Here is a 22365-nt window from a genome sequence, read left to right on the forward strand (position 1 = left end):
GCACAATTTCTCCCCTTTCCAACAAAATAAATGACATGACCTAAACGCTGCCCGTCTCAGCATGATTCAAGCAGGCAATAAGCCCCGTCGGGTTTTTTTTTAAATGGCGGGTGTGGAAGCGAAACTAATGCGTGATAGTGTGAAGGAGAGATGTCGTGTGGGAAAATTGCTTTTTTTCAAGCGATCTGTCCAACTTATCACCTTATTGCCTCTAAAATGTAAAAAAAACACTATAAAGAGTTTATATAATGTGTCATTACATACCTATTTGAAGGTTTGTGTCGAATTTGAATTGGGTTTTTAGGGCGGTGAATGATGATCGCAAGCAATGATGACGCAAAAAATGAATAGGTATCCCCCTTACCCCGTCACTGTCCATTTCTTGTTTCTAAAGGATGAAATAAGTTCTACACCTGGTGGAGAGAGACTGTAAGACAGAAATAGTTGCTTTATGCATGCTGTACGTTACGACAGGACACGTCTAGATGTAACGGAGGATCCATTTTTCTCCAATACTATAGAGCTATTATTACCATGTCAATCAACGCTTGAATAGAAACCTAGTTCACACCCCCGATTTTGAAGTCAACACAGTCGCTACAGTCCCATCAGTGTTCTTTGTATCCTCGTTTGAATGTTGCGGTTGAGCACATTTGTACAGAATGGGGTGAGTTTACGTTAGTTGGCTAAGCATAGCCTGTAAGCTAGCTATCCTTTTAGCTTTGTACATTTCATTGTGAAATAATCAGGTTCATAATAAAAAAAATATGCCCTGGAAAATATTCTTATACTTGTCATTTTAACCTACAATATTATCCCTGTTTGATATGCTGCTTGAATGTATTCACTCCCAGCTAGCAGCTGTTTTTACAATTTCAAAATAGCCTAGAATCACGTTGTTATCACTACTTTATTTTGGGGGGATTCTAATAAGGATACAATGTTGTTTGGTTTACTGTGTGAACAGTTACTGACATTACATTTGGTTATCAATGCAAAATAGGCTACCTGATTCATGGCCTATACAGTATATATAGATCAGAACAAGGAATGAGCGAGTTGGTGGTAAAATACAGCTTCATAGCCTACACAACACTGCCCCATGGCTACGCAATCAATTATATTTTGCGTTCCAAATGTAATGGGGTGCAGGAATGGGGCGCCAGGCTGCCAATCAATATGCACAACTGTCACCATCGTTGCACACACCAGTGCTTCTTTGGACTCACCTGGACTCCATTACTTTGTTGATTGCCTGTCCTATATCTGTCTGTTCCTCGGTTTGATCCCCGTGTCAGCATTATTGTCGTTATGTTTCCCCTGTTCAGATGCTGTTCTTGTTTGTTTCATGCCGGTTATTTATTAAATGTTCACTCTCTGTACTTGCTTCTCGTCTTCCGGCGTCTGTCCTCACACGTTGCTATACTGCGCTACGCTCCGAATTTTCCATCTCCGTAGGGTGTAAATTGGCCTTTAGTGGCATAACATGTTTATTAACTTTCAAAGCAGCATAACTTTCCCGTGTTTCCTCCGGCTACAGTGTATGATGTACCATTTTGATGCTCTGAGACTATTTTTTAAAAGTGTGAAAAAAGAGAGGAGAGAAATACAGCCGCATAACTTATCCGCAGATACAGTAGCTACAGATGTACTGTTATAGACAGGATGAATAGAGTGTTGAGAGCAGCTCACTAGAATATGTCTCTTTATTTGCACAATGTTTGCTCACCAACCACCAATGCTCCATTGAGGTTTGTCCTTGAGAGAATCCTTTTTGTCTCTTGAGGAAATGTTAAGTATCCATGTTGAATGGCTTTAGAATCATTTGTTTGCTCCGCATTGGTAAAGAGCTTTCTTTGTGTTTCCTTGATCTACAAGACTGGGAAATGAAGATTGGGTTTGAACTATTTATTTCACGCAGATACCCTATAAGAAGTTAGTTGCAGGGTGCATTGCTATTAGCATTAGCGCAATGAAATGCTAGCTGTTACCATAGACTTCCAGTAGACTTCCAGTCAAAGGTTATTAATTTAAAAACGCATCTGGGCAAAAATATTTATATTTTAAAAAGAGCAGCTTTTTTTGCAGCAGTGGCAACAATCTGTGAAAACACTGTCAAACCCATGTGACTCTGGAATACACCTAATACATTAGTCAACTGCACATAGCCACCCTTGAGTAGAGGGCCTTAAGAATATGTACACCAGAGAGGAGTACACATTTACACCCCCACCTTCCCCCTCCCAAGGCCATTAAACTTGGAGGGAAGTCTCCACAGTGGTCGATGGGGCATCTCTGCCTCAGTAGCACTAGCTACATAGCCTGTGAGAGCATTATTCACGTATGACCGGCTGTTTGTGGGATGAGCAGAGGCTGTGGCCGAGTGAGGAGTGTCAGCCGTGAGACACAGGGACGGGAGAGGATGGAGCTCACATTAATTCACACCTTAAACAGTCAGCCCAGCCCAGCCCAGCTCCCATCTCTCTCTCTTTCCCGTCGTTGACTTCCCACTTTAATGATATTACTATGCAATTTCATGTCTCTCCAGGTTTTCTGCTGTTCACCCTCCCAGCAGTCCCTGGAGTGTAGTTGGATCTACCTGTCGGGTGGTTGCAAGCTTTACCATCTTGTCTCTGATTGACTTTGCTTAGTGAGAGGGGTGCGCTCCTCGCTCTTATAGCCACAGTAGGTAACAAGGCATTATACAAGATAGATATCAATCAAATGACGCTGGAGAGCTCTGCTGAGGTTGTGTAACCAAGCAGGGTTATCCATACGATCTGTCACAAATGATGATGGAGTGGAGTAATAAGATACATTTTCCCAGTATCGTCTTTACAGTGAATGATTGGCTCTGGTCAGCCTCAGAGCTTAGAGCTGACTATGCATGGCCATATATCTGGCCACCAGGTTTTTTAAATGACTGTCACTTTAGCATTTAGGTTGCCATGTCAGTTAGCATTGGATATTTCACCTGAATTTTGTCAGGACTCTGTCTTGACATTCACATGTCATTAAGTGTGTAAATGTGTGACAATTATGTTATAAAAGATACCACACAGAGGAGTAAAACAAAAAAAATCTGATCAACAAACTGTTACAATTGGCATTTTGTCAAGAATTAGACAGTCAAACCCAAAGCTCCTATGGCCATGTTCTCACAAGCGACCTGTCAGGAGAAAGAGGAGGTGTAGCTTTTCTCCCTTTCAAACCTATTGGCATTGATGGACATTTAATAAACGTGTTCTCTCTGCAAATAGAAACCCAGACCCAGACACTTGAATAGTTGCGCTCATGTGTCCCAGTGTGTCTGACTGTGTCACTATATAGCTCCCCATTTTATCTTCCCTGGAATAGGGCTGAGCCTATATGACACCCTCTCATTGTGTTTAACAAAATCAGTGTCGTGTTTTCATGGATGCCAAGGGAAACCAAGAAAAAAACATAAAATAATGTATCTTTCGTCCTTCTGTTTCATAATTTCCATTCAATTTGCACGAGGCTGACTGTATCTCACTGGTGAAAGCGTCCGAGCAAGTGAAACATTGCCCCTCTGTCGCTGTATGTGTTGCTCATCTATCTGACGCTGTCTGGTCGAAAAGAGTATGACATTGTTGCCGCACATATCATTGAATACAAGGGAAGCCAGTGAGCATTCTCCCTTGATACAAATATCATAGAACAATAATCAATGAGTTTGGATTTGGCTTCACACCAATCATATCAAAAGCCAAACGTCATTGACAGAAAAAAACTTGAATTGTTGCATCTCAATGTGTTGTTGTCTTCCGTTGTCTAGCTAGCTAGATAAAATTGTCACTTTCCTAAATTAGCCATGGATGGAGATAGAGAGTTGGAATTGTGGTTTTACTTAATTCTCCGTACTGGACAATGATTATAATGGCGATCTGATCCAACCCTAAGTTCATACATTGTGCCTCTGGCCTGAGAGGATGGGAAGTTCAATATGTAGCTAGATGTTGTAGGCTAATGTTATCTGGCTAATAGTTGCCCATGAAAATAAGTTAGGCTAGCGAGCATGCATTTTAGCCAGGTAGCTAGCCTAGGACAACAAAAACTAAAAGTGTGTATAGTATGACAGAGTCATAGGTTATTTCGGCAACATGAAAGAGAGGAGGATAGCATTGGCATTTCTCTCCAAGCATTTCTCTAGTTTTTCTACTTACGCACACACACACACACGTTTGTTTTACTATCCTTGTGGGGAACAAACAATTGATTCCCATTTAAAATCCTATTTTCCCAAACCCTAACTCCTAACCCTAATCCTAACCCCTAAGATTAAAATAGACGTTTTCCTTGTGGGGACCGGCAAAATGTCTGCTCTTCTCTTATTTTTCCTCTTTTTACTATCCTTGTGAGGACATCTGGCCCCCACAATGATAGTAAAACCAAAACACACACAGACATCAGTATGATGGACAGCCACATGATATTTAGCTTACCTTGATTGGACTAAATAGTTTTTAGAATCTCACTTTATTAGACTAAGCAGAGGTGATTAATAATGTTGAAATATTGAAGCTGAAATGTTTCTGGAATAGTGGAGGCAGCTCCTGTTTTCTTTGCGACTTGCGGTAACTCTTTGGTGTTCTAAATCAATAGTTGTTTAGTAGTCCAAAAATGTCAGAAACCTTAACTTGATTGACCATGCTGTAGATCATGTAACTGATTGTTACATGCAATATGCTTTGTGGACTCCACCGGACAGATGTTGCTCTCCGGTTTTGTGATGAAACACAGGTGTGGATGGATTTATTCGGCCACTGTGTCTTCTTATTTTCTCAGTCATAGACCTATATATAACGGTGGCAAGGCTGTTCACCAAAGGGTTATAAAGCAAACAATGCAATTATCACAACACATAGGTTGTAATATGGCTTTTTTTCCTGGCTTGGCTTCCCTAGTGATTTTATCGCTACTGAACAAAACCCATCAGCTGATTGCGGTCTACTCTGAAATCAAAAAGATACAAGATGAATTACATTCTGAGTAGGGGGCATAACATGCAGTAAAGTTGGGGTAAATTCGTAATTCCTGAATTTAATTCAACTCAAACTATTCATTGAAATTGTCATTTTATTTGGCCTCAAGAACAGAATGCAGAAATTGAATTGAATTTGAATTAAATGAAGTAGAATTCAATTCAAACCAATTTAAATAAATTCCACTGAGACATGAAAGATACAGTATGTATCACATTCCTGTGAAAATTATTTAGCCAAAAGCATATGCCACCTCTTACTGAATACAGATTCCATTTTAAATATCAGTCTGATTATAACTCGAAGTTGTCAAACAGTATTTTGTTTGTATTTTTGTCATGAGATGTTAGGTTTTTCCATTCTACTTCATCCTTCCATTCTGGAGTGTTTGATCTAATGCATTCTGGGAAAAGTATTTTTTTATATTTAATAACATATAAGTGAATTATGAGTTATTAACATACACAATAATCTTAGAATGCTTCCTGACAACTGTAATTATTTAAAACTATTTTTAGGAGGACAAGTTTCAAAAATGACATGTTTCAAGAATATTAAACAACGTATTGGCAACCATATATTATGTCAAAATAAACATTCATAGTGATGTGCAGTACCAGTCAAAAGTTTGGATTTTTCTTTATTTTTTATATTTTCTACATTGTAGAATAATAGTGAAGACATCAACACATATGGAATCATTTAGTAACCAAAAAAGTGTTAAACAAATCTAAATGTATTTTATATTTGACGTTCTTTAGCCACCCTTTGCATTGATGACAGCTTTGGAATGAATTGGAATGAATTAATTGGAATTAAAGACCAAGTCGCAACTCAATTCAGAATTGACCCCAACACTGCAATGCAGGTATCGAATTCGCTCTGGATGAAGACTGCACTGCCGGCACTTTTTACAGGAATCTATGGCTGCCTGTCCAGGGATCATTTGCCATGGTTAATTTAGTTGGCGCTCAGAGTGGATATTTCAACCGAGTACTCACAGCACCCCCAAGAGGGAGACAAGCACCGTACAGCATCAGAACAAAGGGGCTCCTTATTCCTCTCATCATTCCGCTCTCGTGCTCCTGTAGCTATCTTTCTTGTCTCTGCTCACACTCACACTGGAGACGAGGAACACTGTCTGTCTAATTCCTCAGTGAAACAACAGCAACACACCACATACATGCAGAGACTTGAATAGCGAATGTGTAGTGAGGGGAGCCCTGCGCGTGTTTATTTTCTTTGAGTGGCTGCAGAAGTCAGGGGGTCTGCAGACTGCAGATGTGGGAATTACAGTACCTACCGACTGAAGGCTGAGCTGACAGTGACAGTTGGAGCACATTCTCTAGGTACAGGTAGACAAGCCTTCGCAGTTCCCACATTGTACCCTCTGGCTGGCTGAATCTCATTAATTCTGGTAATCACACTAGTTTTTGTTCTGGGTTCGTGTGTTTTTACTTCCACGTGTCCATTTATTCGTTGAATTCTGCATTTGAAAAGCATGGAAGATATTAGAATTTTGCACAACAATTGGAATAACCTTTTACAGTATTTCAAGCTTGGGATCACTGCATAATATAATGGTTGCTTTAAGTATGTGTTTTGTAGCGACTTCCTTCACACTAACAGTAGTGCATGTGTGCTGTTTTCCAGAGCCGACCATTATAACCACGCCACCGTCCACCCTGGACGTGACTGTAGGAGAGAGCATCGTGCTGCCATGTCAGGTGACTCATGACCCGTCTCTAGAGCTCAAGTTCACCTGGTTCTTCAACGAGCAGCTGATCCACTTTGGCGACCACGGCGGATACTTTGAAAAAGTGGGAGGTGTAAGTGCATAAGCCTCCAAATATTCCCTCCCGATTCCCTCCCGGGGCCATCAAGCCTCCCATTTATAATCAAAGTGTCATGTGTGAGAAATGGTGCCATATTACCACGCTTTTACACCGTTCTTGTCAGGGGCACTGCAATGCATAATGAATAGGAAGAAACACACATCTTTACTACGCCGTGTTGCAGATTGCTTATATTTTATTTATGCCACTGCTCTCTCACGAAGTTATGTCATTAAAGAGACATTGATTTTTCAACCCCTTCAGAAATTACATTGAGAGAGGTCAAGGGGTGGAGCTGGTGATACATTGTAACATCGACACCGTGTTTCCCTTCCTTTAATATAAGTGAGGTCATATTAGGTAGGGTATCCGCAGTGCAGAGAATGTTTGGAGCATGTGTATTTATGTGTGGTGAAAATGTGCTGCACATAGTTTATTTTAAAATCACATTTACATATTCCCCATCCTTCCCTAAAACCTACCAAGCTCAAAGCTCAGATCATATGCCCTGTTTTGCATAGGTTTCCTCTTTCATTTACACTTTACGTTAACTACAAAACACTTAAAAGCTACTTTTTCATCTCCCCTGTCTGAAGAAAGAGTGATGATAATCATTGTTCCAGAAGTGATGAGTAGGGGCATGTACATTACACTCTCTGGTCAGGTTGTCATGTTTTTCATTATTTTAATCGTAATAGTTTTCCTTTTACATGATAAATGACACCACCTGGAGTTGCATATGCTGTTTTTGCCACATCCAATTTAGCTTTTGCCACATCCAATTTATGACTGGTCCTGATTCCACTCAGTACTGGGCTGATTAAATGATGGTGTGAAAGTGGGAACTGCAATTGGAAATGGATTGGAAAGAACTTGAGAACTTTACCTTTAAGCTTTGCTTGATCATTGAAATAATGAGGCCACTCTTCCACAACTAAAATCAGCAGGTGCATGAATACATTTGTGTAATAATTGTAATTAAACGTAAGTGCTCTGCCCGTCTCATATGTACAGGTATGCCGATGACCCTTTTAAAACATGGAAACAGATCACAGTTAAAATCCTAGAATTATAATACAATAATAGGCATACAAAGACCCTGAATAGTTTTTTTTTTAAATATACAATTTCTGCTCACATATTATTATTTCTGCTCAAATCATCATATTTAATTTATTTGAATTACACATTGGTAAAATGTTACTACAGTATATTAATCTTTGTGCTTGTGTATGTGTGTGTGTGTGTGCGTGCGTGCGTGCGCGTGTGTCTGCGCGTGTCCATCCGTCCATGTGTGTGTGTGTGTGTGTGTGCATGTTCATGTGTGTGTGTTGCATGTTAGCAGCATTCCGCTGGGGACATCATGATTCGGAACATCCAGCTGAGACACGCAGGGAAGTACACCTGTGCAGTGCAGACCAAGGTGGACAGCATCTCCATCGCAGCAGACCTGGTGGTCAGAGGTAGTTCTCTCTGTCTACAAGCAATATTTCATGAAGGATACCTTTATTTTGACTACCTGTTGTTGTTATCTAATAATAATGTAATACATGCGTATTTAGCATGATATAGTATCATGCCATGTTAACACTTTCACAAATTCAACATGGGTTACCTTTGTAGTAGGCATTTGTCGATCTTGAAAACCTTGTAAACCCCACAGAACTGATCCTATGTTGGAAAGTCATTCTCATGTCCTTGAAAGGTCATTGAAAAATAATGGTAGTAGAAAATGCAATTTGATAGGGAAATCCCACCCACTCACTTGATTGGGTCAGTTATCCATGGCAACAACAAAGCATTATTTAAGTTAGCTGTGCAGATTTGAAGGGGTCCCATCTGTGTCTTTAAGACTGAATGAGATGGATGCTAGTTAGTTGTCTGTGTTTATTCTCCATCATCCTGGACATGCCTCTAATTAAGATGTGAAGGCATTGTACTCTGTGAGATCAGTTGAAAAGATGGTCAGATAGAGACGTATCTCTCTCTCTCTTTTAATCTAATTAGACAGAAAAGCTCCCTGAGGTTTCACACCAAACTGATTTCACCAGCTGTACTCCTAGTGCTGAAGGCAGATAGTGATAAGGACACCACTGCTCTGCTCTGCCTTTTTTATACTTCTTTCTCTCTCTCTCTCTGTCTCCCTCCCTCTATCTCCCTTCCTGTCTGGCTGTACATCGTATCTGCAGGTCCCCCAGGCCCGCCCACCAGCATCCATGTAGAAGAAATCAGTGACACCACAGCCTCTCTCTCCTGGAGGCCCGGGCCTGATAATCACAGTCCAGTTACAACATACACCATCCAGGCCAGGACACCATTCTCCCTGGGCTGGCAGGCTGTCACCACAGGTAGGCTCTTCAACTAGCTATTGCCTCATCAAAGCGTTATATAGGGGTCTGATCTCCATTTTCTCTCTTCCGTGTGAGAGCATGGGCCTATGAGTGATTTTACTTCAATTCCAAATGGCACTCGATTGTTCAGTGACAGGGTTCACTGCAGATTTACTTGACAGCAGGTGTTGTTGAAATGTGGATCCATTTCCAGAGGTCTGACTTACAGTGAATGGTGCTGTTTGATAGCATAGAAATGAGCCCCATACAGAAGTTTGGATGGCGGTTCTAGAGCAGGCTGTAGTTCTGCATGTTTGGTGCTGTTCCAATTATTTTGGGGAGGAGCCTGTTAGTTTGGGGGAAAAATACATATTTAATATATATATTGATACTGCATCTTTAAGTGTGTGTCACCGTACAAGGCAACATCACTAGTGCCCGGAGTTTTTCCTGGCCATGCCTTTTACGGCCATGAAAAACCTGACCAAACAGGGACACTGAGTGAGGTCCACCCTTAAGGTGTGTGTTTTGTCTTGTGCGTGTGTGAGAACACCATGTGTCCTTCTGTGTAATTAGCCCCCTGCACCTGTGGAGTGTGCTCAGTGGGCCTGTCAGCCTAGAGGACACTCTCCTGCTACCTGCTTCATTCTGAGGGGAGGGGGCTGTTTTGTTTTGTGCCAGTTCCTGAAATGGTGGGGGGCCGCCGCCTGACAGCTACAGTAATAGACCTGAGCCCCTGGGTGGAATATGAGTTCAGAGTCCTGGCAAGCAATGCCATTGGGACCGGGGAGCCCAGCAAACCATCCAAACAAGCAAGGACTAAGGAAACATGTATGTACGGTATTCATTGAATCACTTCAATTCTGCATGTTTTCAGTTTTTCTTATGTGCATCTTCTTGCCATTAGTTTGTCTGCTATTTCAATGTCAAAGAATCTAATCCGAATGTGTTGTTATCGTGTTATCTTTGATGGCTGGGGTCGACTGAGTTGAGCAGGATTACGATTACCCTCTGTTCCCCCAGCTCCGAAGGTCACACCAGCTAATGTAAGCGGAGGTGGAGGCAGTCGCTCAGAATTAGTGATCACTTGGGAGGTAAGCAAGCCGCTCACTCCAATACTCCCTCACCCATGGAGGGGAAGCCAGAAGTCATTATTCTCTAAGGAGTCGGGCCGTTGTTTCATTAATAACAGCAGCCAGGCTTATTGTATGGCATTTCATTTTTAAGAACAGAGAGGCAATAACTGCTGCTGTCTCCCCGGGGTAGAGAAAAATGCCTTTGAGGTTTTAATAAGCTAATTAAACCGAATGATTCTTCACACAGTCACAAGCAACTTTTTCAAAGATTGTGCTTCCGTATCTTTTTCAGTCTTGCAGTTCTTCCCAATCCCGTACAAGCTTCTTTTTTTTCTTTTTTTTCTTTTTTTTTACAATGTTGACGATTTTCAAAACAAAATTCAAAAGCCACAGAACTCTGTGGCCTTTTGCAAAACAGTAAATGCTTTTTCACTAATGTAGTTGCCTTCTCAAAACATAAATACATTCATCAAAACTAAATGATACGGTCAAAATTGTAAATACGTTCATCAAAAGAACATGAATGCCTGCAAAAAGATTGATGCCGCCATACTTATGTCTTGAAGTCAAGCAGACAAAACAGAAAGTTAGTTGGTCTTTTAAAAACCCCAGGAGATCAATACATTTTCTTTGCAGTCACTAGATAATGATGATCAAAATTGGGAGTACAACTATCCAAAAGTGCAGAATTATGGGCAATTACTCTCCATGTATGCATATTTCATCAAATAATTGCATACACATCAAATCAAATGTTATTCCTGGTAAAAAAATATATATATATATAAAAAAAAAAGTACATTGAGTGCCGGTTGCGTTCATCGGTATCATCAGAATACAATTCCATGTATTCAATACATAGACTGGTTTGTTCATAGTTTTGTAAACTTTCCATCGGTGCACAGAAACACAATCCACAATAGAAACAAGTAAAAGTGAATACAATGGAATACAATGGTGGAGATGACTTAAGAGGAACCCAAAGTTTCTTAGAAGTAACACAATTTCATTCTCTGGATCTCTGCATGTCCGCAATATTGTAAAAAAAAAAAAAAAAAAGATCTCAGTCAGGGACTCAACTTATTGTTGAGAGTTAGAATAATAGAATACTACACAAGGTGCATTGAAAACATTTGGTGTGCATCAGCAGTCAACAAACTAGCCCATGTTAGATTGGTAGATTAGTCTAGCGGCCAGCTATCTAAACTTGTAGTAAGCATGTTTGAATTACCGACCAGGGTGGGGCCCATTGATCATCAGTCATCATATTAAAAACTGCAAACATTTGCCTCCACCCTATGGCAAAATGTTTAGAATTGCAGTAAATTAGCTGTAAAACTGCACATTTGTCTCTGTACCCCATGGCAAACTGTGCAGAATTGCACGAAATGAGTTATAAAATGGCAAAATCTTCTCTCCACCCCATGGCAAACTGTATAGAATTGCAGAAAACTTGCTTTAAAACGGCAACATTTTCTTTACTCTCCATGGCAAAATGTGCAGAATTACAGGTGATTGAAACTTTTAAATAAAAAAAATGTTTTTCTCAGATGTAACGAGGGAGGTAGACCCATATGCCACTGTAGCCCCTCATGACGAGTTCCATTTTGTGGTGGCCCCCACCCCCATCAAAATTGCCTTCCCTGGCCCAGATCTTTTCCTATATTGTAATGTTCATGGTATGACACTGATGGGGTGATGCAGAATGTTGTGCAGAAGTATTTACTGATTGTGTATTCACTGATTACAATTATGTTTAAGGTACTAAGGCAAGAAAATGATCGGAAATTCTGTAAATGTATTTGAGCATTTGATCATTGCGGTTCTGCTATAGATACGTTTCAACACAGATTCAAAAATGTATTGTACGCGATTGAGAAAACATGTGATTAGCCCTGCTTGAAAATCATCCACTGCTGAGAAAGTTTTGCTGATTGACTATTGAATGTTAATGAGTTCAATTACAGTCTAACTGTGCCTTAACAAAGTTTCAATACAGCCTTGATTGAAGTTACTTCAGACGAGAAGTACAATGGACTAAATTATTTCAATGTGTAGCTACACAATGATGTGGAAATGTAAGCTACAGTGGGGCAAAAAAGTATTTAGTCAGCCACCAAAGTTCTCCCACTTAAAATGATGAGAGAGGCCTGTAATTTTCATCATAGGTACACTTCAACTATGACAGAAAAAATGAGAAAAAAATCCAGAAAATCACATTGTAGGATTTTTTATGAATTTAAATGCAAATTATGGTGGAAAATAAGTATTTGGTCACCTACAAACAAGCAAGATTTATGGCTCTCACAGACCTGTAACTTCTTCTTTAAGAGGCTCCTCTGTCCTCCACTCGTTACCTGTATTAATGGCACCTGTTTGAACTTGTTATCAGTATAAAATACACCTGTCCACAACCTCAAACAGTCACACTCCAAACTCCACTATGGCCAAGACCAAAGAGCTGTCAAAGGACACCAGAAACAAAATTGTAGACCTGCACCAGGTTGGGAAGACTGAATCTGCAATAGGTAAGCAGCATGGTTTGAAGAAATCAACTGTGGGAGCAATTATTAGGAAATGGAAGACATACAAGACCACTGATAATATCCCGCGATCTGGGGCTCCACGCAAGATCTCACCCCGTGGGGTCAAAATGATCACAAGAACGGTGAGCAAAAATCCCAGAACCACACGGGGGGACCAAGTGAATGACCTGCAGAGAGCTGGGACCAAAGTAACGAAGCCTACCATCAGTAACACACTACGCCGCCAGGGACTCAAATCCTGCAGTGCCAGACGTGTCCTCCTGCTTAAGCCAGTACATGTCCAGGCCCATCTGAAGTTGGCTAGAGAGCATTTGGATGATCCAGAAGAAGATTGGGAGAATGTCATATGGTCAGATGAAACCAAAATAGAACTTTTTGGTAAAAACTCAAAGAATGCTGAGTTGCATCCAAAGACCACCATACCTACTGTGAAGCATGGGGGTTTGGGTCTGTTTTTCTGCAAAGGGACCAGGACGACTGATCCGTGTAAAGGAAAGAATGAATGGGGCCATGTATCGTGAGATTTTGAGTGAAAACCTCCTTCCATCAGCAAGGGCATTGAAGATGAAACGTGGCTGGGTCTTTCAGCATGACAATGATCCCAAACACACCGCCCGGGCAACGAAGGAGTGGCTTCGTAAGAAGCAGTGGCGGTTGGTGCTATTGAAGATGAGGGAGGACGATTCATTTTCTTATTTCTATTACAGCATATTGGATGACTGTCATTCATATTCCATTCACCCAACTCAATGTAACATTGATAGGTTTAGGCTTCTACATGATACCAACCCTTTCCCTATACCCCATCATGAGGTTACTAGCTACAACCTAGCCTATGAATGAAAGTCTGCAATGTAGATCAAGAGAAAATTTGAGCAATCAAATCTATTGCCTGCATCTATCTGATATAGGGTGTAATCATTAGTCCAACAGTTGCAAACGAGAGTTTCATGTGAACAAATTCAGGTCTGTTTATCACTGATTCATTCCAATTGCTTCTGTTTAAGAAATGGTTTTCAACAGAATCGGTGGAATGAATACACCCAGAATCACACTCAAACACAATTCACTTTCATAGTAGCCATATACAAACAGCATGAATGATCCCTTTTGATTATAGTATTCCTTCTCGTATCTACACGCTCTCCTCCTCTCCTTTTCCCTTCGCTTGTGGACTTCAGTGTACAACACATCAGCATTCTGTGACCAGGCGAAAAATAGCCTACATCATTGTCACCATATAAATATCATCGTGAGAATAGCTACTAGAACTAACTAGAACATGCAGTACAGTGCACAGTCAGCAGCAAGAAGTTTAGCAGTTACACCGGTGGGCCCCAGTGGCAATAAATTAATACAACCAAAAGCTTACCTTGACGTGGAAGAGTTTCAGCGTTGGATACCCATAGCCAATTAGCTAACATAGCAGCCCTCTCTGTTTAAGCCGGGTGTTTGAGTAGGCTAAACTAGCGAGCTGCATTCTCTAGCTAAGTAAGTGAAAGTGAAAAAAATACAACAAAATATATCTCTCTCTCTCGCTTGTTTCTCCTTTATTTTTGAAGAAATTAATTTGTTCAAAACTGTTCAATTACTATCTTTCCCTCTCTTTGAGTCAACTACTCACCGCATGTTATGCAGTGCTAGCTAGCTGTAGCTTTCAGTACGAGATTCATTACTCTGATTCTTTGATTGGGTGGACAACATGTCAGTTCATGCTGCAAGAGCTCTGATAGGTTGGCGGATGTCATCTGTAAGTTGTCATAATTACTGTGTAAGTCTATGGAAGGGGGTGAGAACCACAAGCCTCCTATCCTAGGTATTGTATTGAAGTCAATGTACCCAGAGGAGGACGGAAACGAGCTGTTTTCCGGAAAAACCATGGTGCTAACCTACAGAGTGCTACTGAGGGTACTCTAGACCTTCATTGCCAAACAGTGTGTATTAATAATTTATTTGGTGACATGAATATATTTAGTATAGTTTTATTTAAAGAGGTTAACTTTTTTAATGTTTCACTATTTACATTTTTATGAAATTCACTGAGGAGGATGGTCCTCCCCTTCCTCCTCTGAGGAGCCTCCACTGTTCCCAACTATTATAAAATAGAATGCCCTTTATATAACCATGCATCTTTGGGGAGCGTTGACTTAAAACAATAAAAGTCAGTCCCCATAAATATATGAAATATGATGTGCTTTCAGTCTTAACAATAGCTAGGTGGTGGTATCATGCTGAGGGCGCTTTATTATTGATGGACGTGGGTGTTCACTACTTGTGCACCAGTTTCAATGTGTGTGTGTGTGTGTGTGTGCCTGTATGTGTATGTTTTCTCCTAGCCTGTTCCCGAGGAACTGCAGAACGGGGGAGGGTTTGGCTATGTGGTAGCCTTCAGACCGTACGGCGCCACAGGCTGGATGCAGGCCGCAGTGCCCTCATCGGAAGCCTCCAGATATGTCTTCAAGAACGATAGCATCCAACCCTTCTCCCCCTTCCAAGTGAAGGTTGGAGTGTACAACAACGAGGGGGAAGGCCCTTTCGGACCCGTCATCACCATCTACTCTGCAGAGGAAGGTTGGTAAAGAATTAAGTCATACCAGAGGAGCGGCAGTGCTTCCCGGGCCTCAGTTCACACATAGCGTTTAAAAGCCAATGGAGAGGCGTCTCTGGATAGTTTATTCCAGGTCTATACAGTGATCTTGTTGCCCATGCTCTCCTATCTGCAGATGGTTGGTTCCCACAGCTGCTGGTTTTGGTTCTCTCTGTACTTCTGATGAAAGAGATGGACCCACTTTAAGAGTCATCAAAGCCTGCCACTACTTTTAAACTCATTCAAATTATTTTTACATTTCACCCAGAGCCTGGCAGAGCGCCCACCAGGATCCGAGCCAAGAGTCTGTCTGCGTCTGAGATTGAGGTTTCATGGAAAGCCCTGCCTTGGAACACCAGCAAGAGAAGAGTCCTAGGCTATGAGGTTAGTCAAGTTTTTTTCCAGTTTCCCTCTACCTATTTGTGTGTCAAAGTGTTCTTGCATGAGTAAAGGCATGCGTGTGTCTGTGTGTGTAGTTGTGAGCATGTGAATGTGTGTGTGCATGTGTGTAGCAACTAATGGTGTACGATCTTGTTCCGTTCTATTATTGATGAGTGTTGCTAGCTCATGCACATTGGGCATCTCAGATGTAATAGGTTGTTATGTGTAATGGTCCAACCAGGTCCCCTGTCTGTTGAGTTGTGTTTCTCTTGTTGCTGTGCTAAGTGCTGTTACTAACTACACTGATTAGTCTAACAGTCTAGTGATGCAATGTACCAGGGGACAGAATGTTTAGCCTATAATCCACACTGTACTGTAGGCTAAAAGACTGTGGCTTTGAGCTCAGTTAGTTGATTCCAATCCTTAGTCAGCTCACTATTGACATTCAATATTGGAAAAAATTTATATTTTCATCCATGGGATCCATAAAGTACTGGAATTATGAATTGTTGACCATTTAAAGTAAACAGGGAAGTGGGGCCTGAGCAAACGGTTCCTGTGAGGGAAGACAAATTATATTTGTGCTGTCAACCGTGCCAGCTATTTCAGCCTAGACACTCAGGCGACAAAGAAAATCTGTTATCATTCAACTTGACAGCTGGGACATTTTACACATTGTGATTTCTCTTTGACCACGCCATTTAAACACTCCCTCACTTCAAGAGCTAAGTAACCAGAACCAAGGCACCTTACCCATGGAAAGACGAGAATATATGAGGTGACACCATACAATGAAATGCTGTTTTTAATACCAATTCACTGCAGTTCTAGTTTACAGTTCGGGGACAGTGTCTACCAAAAACAGTTTTTTTACAATGTTCTCACAAATTAGTGTCTGCATTAATGTCCCTGGTTATCCTCTTTCTATCTGGTCTCAGTTGAGGTACTGGGAGAAGAGAGAGAAGGAGGAGACAGCCAGTGTGCAGAGAACGGTAGGCAACCAGACATCAGCCATTATCCGAGGGGTGAGAGGAAGCAACACGTACTACGTCACAGTGAGAGCATACAACACGGCCGGGGCAGGGCTTCCTAGTGTTACTGTCAATGTCACCACCAAGAAACCACGTAAGCGTCTACCCCTGCTTTTGGTTCGAGCGGTTGTTTCCATTGACTTATTGGAGATCATGTGATCCTCATCCTCATATATTTGTGTCCCTCAGCGCCCAGCCAGCCCCCGGCGAAGGTCATGTGGAACACATTGAATTCCAAGATAATCCTGAACTGGGAGCAGGTCAAAGCCCTGGAGAACGAGTCAGAGGTCACAGGCTACAAAGTAAGGAAGCACTGACTGCATGGATTTAATTAGAAATAGTGGCCATTGTCATGGTTTCTCCCAGGTGACCTTTTAACTGTGTGGTCCATCCCTAGGTGCTCTACAAGCGTAACCGACATAGCCGTCCGAGTGTCATGGAAACCAACACAACATCGGTGGAGCTTTCCCTGCCTATGGATGAGGAGTACTTCATCCAGATCAAACCATTTGGGGAGGGAGGAGAGGGGAGCAGTAGCAGACAGATCACAATCCCCAGAATACCAGGTCAGTCTCTAGTGGACTGCTTCCTCATACTTCATTGATCTCAATGGCGTTGCTATAGCTATTGCCAGTACTGCTTTATTGTCTTGACTACAGACTGGAGTTTTTCTTGCCCTAGTAATGTCTTCAAAAGAAACAGATAGAGTAAGGATTATCTATAAAAATGAATAGTGCCAGGATTTAATCCCGGACTAAATGACTTTATGTATTCAGAATTGCGTGTAAATATGCCCAAGGTTTGATCATCAAAGCATTTAATAGCACAAAAGCCTTCAACAATGAATTGCCAACCAGGCTGCTTGTCATTTTCCGTATAAACAGACAGACTATCAAAGCCCATTCCTTTTCATGTTTTTCAGGTCCCAATGCAATTGGCTCGGCGACCAAGGTCTCTACTTTATCAGCCCTCAGTACAATAGCACTGTCTTTCACAGCGCGGACATCGTTATGACAAACCGCTATCAGCGAACATCTGATGTGGAGGCAACTTGACAACGGAACAGGAACACCAACCACCCAGTCTGGTGTAACTAGATCCGTTCATTTAGGTTTTAGAGGCAGGAGGATGAGCAACGTTGGAAAACAAAGTCACTGAGATGAGAGGGAGAGAAAGGGCCTCGCTTCAGCACCCCGTCCACCGGCGAGAACAGGAAATCGACCGATGTCTTGACTCTGTTGTTACCAAAGCAGCTTTCATTAAAAAAAAGAAAAATGTCTTATATGCATCTTTTGTATGACATGTCTAGCTTTTATAGATTTCTTTTGAAACCAATTCATAATTGGTCTGGGCTTTTTATAAAAGGCAAGGTTGAGGTGAGTTCAGTGCATGGTGCGTACCTACATACAGATCTGACAGTTTTAGAATTTGATAAGTTTTCAGTTTGTTGGAAAGAGCGCTTTTGTCGTCTGAGGTGAATTGCATTGTTTGGTCAAAGAAAACTACCTGTTACTGTGGTTTCATGTGAACAAAAACCATAGTTCAGTCTTCTTAGAAATGTATGCATTTTTACCACCATCTAGACTGATATGTTGAGTATATTGCTTTATAACTATTTTTTTATTACTCCATAAAACATTGCACTGACGCCTGATGAAAAATGAGACTTGATAGAAATGTGAAAACTATGATAAAGGATGAGAGGGACTTTATTGTCCCTTGCTGGTTTGGAGTCCCATCTTCCATAGGTTGCTCTGGCCTTGGCCATTTAATTGCGCTGGCTGTCTGTCTCATCCGCTCATCACCCTACTCATCCTCTCAGTTACATTAGCCGTGTGTCAACTCTAAAGCTATTCTATTCTTTGCCTTGTGTGTGCCTCATCATATCTTCAAAATCCTCAGGTCCTTAAAGAGCCTTAACTTATCTATCAACAACTATTATAAACATAGATGTATGTTGTTATGCAGCTGCTGTATGATGTGTAGCTACACTCTGCATTAATAGACAGGTTATTACCATCCCGTGTATACTCCTACAGTCATTCTTAGGGCCAGGAGTTTTTTTCCTGGTCAGGTTATGTGGTCGGGAAAATCTCCTTGTCCTTGTCCTATATTATAGTTAGGGCCAAGGGGTTTTCTGACCATGTGACCTGACCTGGAAAAGCTCTTTATGAAGGAGAAGTGTTTTCAACAGTGTCGTGCTGTTCAGCATGGCTTAAAGGTAAGGTGGAAAGCCTGGGACATTTTAGTAGGTCCACTGACTGCTCCCCTACTAAAAGATAAATGCTGCTGACAAGTTTTCTTTTCCCATAGTCCTCTGATGCCATGTGATACTGGTACAGTACAATACAGTCCCATACATATGTAGCTTGTAATCCAGTGACAAAGTAAAAAGTGCAGGTAGTTTGTAGTACTTTCGAGGGGAAGTTTAGGCAGACTAATGGGTCTGACTCAGAATCATGCATCGAGAAATGTCTAATATACTTTTTTGTACACTTCAGATCATTTATATCAAATAAAAACCTTTCTAAAGAGCTGATTAACCTGGTTTTTATGTAATAACACAAATGTTTCATACAGTAGCTAAATGTCGTTCAGCATGACTGTATTTGCCCTTCTTTTCTGTCCATTTGCTAACTGACTGAATGGCTTGAGACCACAGAAAGAGATAGCAGGTTTGTGTATCTGTAGCCACACAAGTCAAACCACTTTTATGTCTGTGCTTCTGTCTCAAACAGGTGTTCTCCTGTAGGCCTACACACTTTGGGATTTACCGGTACTACCATCCATTTACTCCATGTGAAGTTCTGTTTTTTTGCTGTTTGTTGGTTGTTTATACTGTGTTAATGAATAAAGTTGATTGATTTATATTAAGTGAGTGAAATTCAATGGACTTATTTCTTAATGCTTATTACTTGTGATCAGAATTAATTATCTTGAAATTCATATTACATCCAGTGGGCGGTGCTGCAAGTTAAAATTCATGTTATGGGAGCAAGTGTGTATCGGACCCGATTCAGACATAAGAAATGAATGCCTTTCCTCCACATGCCTTTCCTTCTCAGTCGTTGGATTCAGGCTTACCTTATGCAGGTGCATAACAGGCTTCACAGGTGTGGTTCCCTTGCTCACGCTGAATAAATGTAATTCCACCACTGAAAACCCTCCCACTTGCTGGCCAACAGATTTTCTTGTGGAGTTTTCACTCAAAACAATTTTCAGTACATTTTTCTAAAGCAATCCCTTTAAATTTACCATGTGATACTGGTACAGTACAGTGCAATAATTATACTTTTCTTGACAAACTCACTAGAATATATGGACAGAACAGTTCAGAATATTTGGGATCAATGAAAGAAAGCCATGTAAATATGAAATGAATGAAAGCTATGCATATTTGTCTCCTTTTTAGTACCAATTAGTAGATTTTAAAATACTCTGATCTTGTAATTATTATTCATAAACCCTAAATAATACACAAACAAAATGGTGTAGAGAGCCTTTATGGTGAATCAAAAATACAATGGTTTGATACATCCTTAAAAAGTTGTAATATTCAATTCCACGTGACCGTTTAGTCATGGTAACTACGCTTCTCCAAGCTCTGATATTACTGATGGTCATTAGTAGCCTACCAGACTTGTTAACTGCCTGGTACTCAGCACTCTATTGTCCCTCTAATCACTCTGACGTAAATGCAAATGTAATCAAAAAAATCTAATCAAACACTTCATGAGAGCCCATGAGCTCATGTTGCACAACATTTCTATAGGCTAGGCAACTGCATGAGAAAACAGAGTTTTGATGGCCTCTATTAAAAAGAGGAGGATCCCATCAGCTTTCTATAGGCTAGGCCTTCTATATTTATTTCTCAACTTTCCTAATATTAGGCACATTGCTTGTCTTTGCAACAGGAGTATAGCCTACCTGGCTGACATAAAAATGAACCACGGGAAAAGCATTGATGACATGTCTTTTCCCCCTGTCCTGTTTCGAGACAGGTGCATGATAATGGTCCATTCTAAATCAAAACGAATTTCACCCATATTGTTTAGTATATGTAAAGACAAGATTAAATCAATAATAGTCTGATGGGTGACAATGTTAGCCTATCACTTGTGAAATATATATTATCACTTGTGAATTATGCCCAGCTTGTGTGGAGTAAGGCAAGAAACAGCGCCTGCCTTTTTAAAAAACTTTTTCAAATCATAGTCCCACAACTCATGTAGCCTAGCCCATAGGCTTATATGTTTTGATAAGGTTTGTATAACAACTAAAGTGTCAAAATAACTGAAAATTAAGCACATTAATCCTCATTACAACTGGTGTAGAGCCTAACTGGCATACATAGGTGGCGCGGGAGTTTTAAGTTTGGGGAAGTTAATGTTCACAATAAAAATACACCTTTATAATAAAGCATCACATGCATAATCACATTTGCAGTCACTTTTGAGAATGGCATTTTCCGCTAATTTATTGCATTTTGGAACGTTCGCCCTTATAGCCACCTGCCATGTGTGCTTATAATGTGAAGAAATAGCCTAATATGGGCTCTTAACCAACTGCGCTATTTTTATTTATTTATTCTTCTTCTTGTCTTCATGTTTCTTCATGTTGGTGCTACTGTCTCTTATGACCGAAAAGATCTTCTGGACATCAGAACAGCGATTACTTACCTCGCGGACGAGTAGGTAAACCACCACTACAATCCATATTATTGGCCAACAATCAATCATTGGAAAACAACTGGACGATCTACGATTAAGTCTATCCTACCAACAGGACATTAAACTGTAATGTCTTATGTTTCACCAAGACGTGGCTAAACTACGACACAGAAAATATAGAGTTGGCTGGAATCTATGTCTGGGAAGACGAGGGGGGTCTATTTGTCAATAACTGCTGGTGTGCGATGTCTAATATTAAAGAATTCTCGAGGTATTCTTACCTGAGGTAGAATACCGCATGATAAGCTATAGACCACACCAGGAGAGTTCTCATCTTTATTTTTCGTAGCCATCTATTTACCACCACAAACCGATGCTGGCACTAAGACTGCACTCAACAAGCTGCATAAGGCCATAAGCAAACAAGAAAATACTCATCAAGAAGTGGCACTCCTAGTGGCTGGGGACTTTAATGCTGGCAAACTTAAATCCATTTTACCTAATTTCTAGCAGCAAGTCGCATGTGCAATCAGAGGAAAAAACACTCTAGACCACCTTTACTCCACACAAAGAGACGTATACAAAGCTCTCCCCTTCCCTCTGCAACTGGATCCTGGACTTCCTGATGGGCCGTCACCAGGTTGTAAGAGTAGGCAACAATACTTCTGTCAGGCTGATCCTCAACACTGGGGCCCCTCAGGGGTGCGTGGTTAGTCCCCTCCTGTATTCCCTCTTCACCCATGACTGTGTGGCCAAGCACGACTCCAACACCATCATTAAGTTTGCTGACGACAACGGTGGTAGGACTGATCATCAACAATGAGGAGACAGCCTATAGGGATGAGGTCAGAGACCTGGCATTGTGGTGCCAGTACAACAACCTCCAGGACAACAACCTCTCCC

At 41.0% G+C, this 22365-nt stretch overlaps 1 protein-coding gene across 3 annotated transcripts in view; it reads left to right on the forward strand.

The window, feature by feature from the left end:
* The window catches only part of cntn4 (contactin 4), a 169940-nt gene extending 150264 nt beyond the window's left edge, over nucleotides 1-19676 (forward strand). For 2 of the 3 annotated variants that reach the window (XM_064968917.1, XM_064968918.1), the window contains exons 13-23: nucleotides 6660-6835; nucleotides 8184-8304; nucleotides 9031-9189; nucleotides 9853-10002; nucleotides 10195-10265; nucleotides 15130-15364; nucleotides 15649-15764; nucleotides 16700-16886; nucleotides 16982-17094; nucleotides 17190-17358; nucleotides 17715-19676. In XM_064968917.1, coding sequence (XP_064824989.1) covers nucleotides 6660-6835; nucleotides 8184-8304; nucleotides 9031-9189; nucleotides 9853-10002; nucleotides 10195-10265; nucleotides 15130-15364; nucleotides 15649-15764; nucleotides 16700-16886; nucleotides 16982-17094; nucleotides 17190-17358; nucleotides 17715-17806 — 1589 coding nt within the window. In that variant the 3' untranslated portion in view covers nucleotides 17807-19676. The remainder of the gene's footprint in view (nucleotides 1-6659; nucleotides 6836-8183; nucleotides 8305-9030; nucleotides 9190-9852; nucleotides 10003-10194; nucleotides 10266-15129; nucleotides 15365-15648; nucleotides 15765-16699; nucleotides 16887-16981; nucleotides 17095-17189; nucleotides 17359-17714) is intronic. The other variant, XM_064968919.1, reaches the window with a different exon arrangement.
* The last annotated feature ends 2689 nt before the right edge of the window (nucleotides 19677-22365 follow it).

This window comes from Oncorhynchus masou, chromosome 6 (genome assembly GCF_036934945.1).
Source record: "Oncorhynchus masou masou isolate Uvic2021 chromosome 6, UVic_Omas_1.1, whole genome shotgun sequence".
Classification (NCBI taxonomy): Eukaryota; Metazoa; Chordata; class Actinopteri; order Salmoniformes; family Salmonidae; genus Oncorhynchus; species Oncorhynchus masou.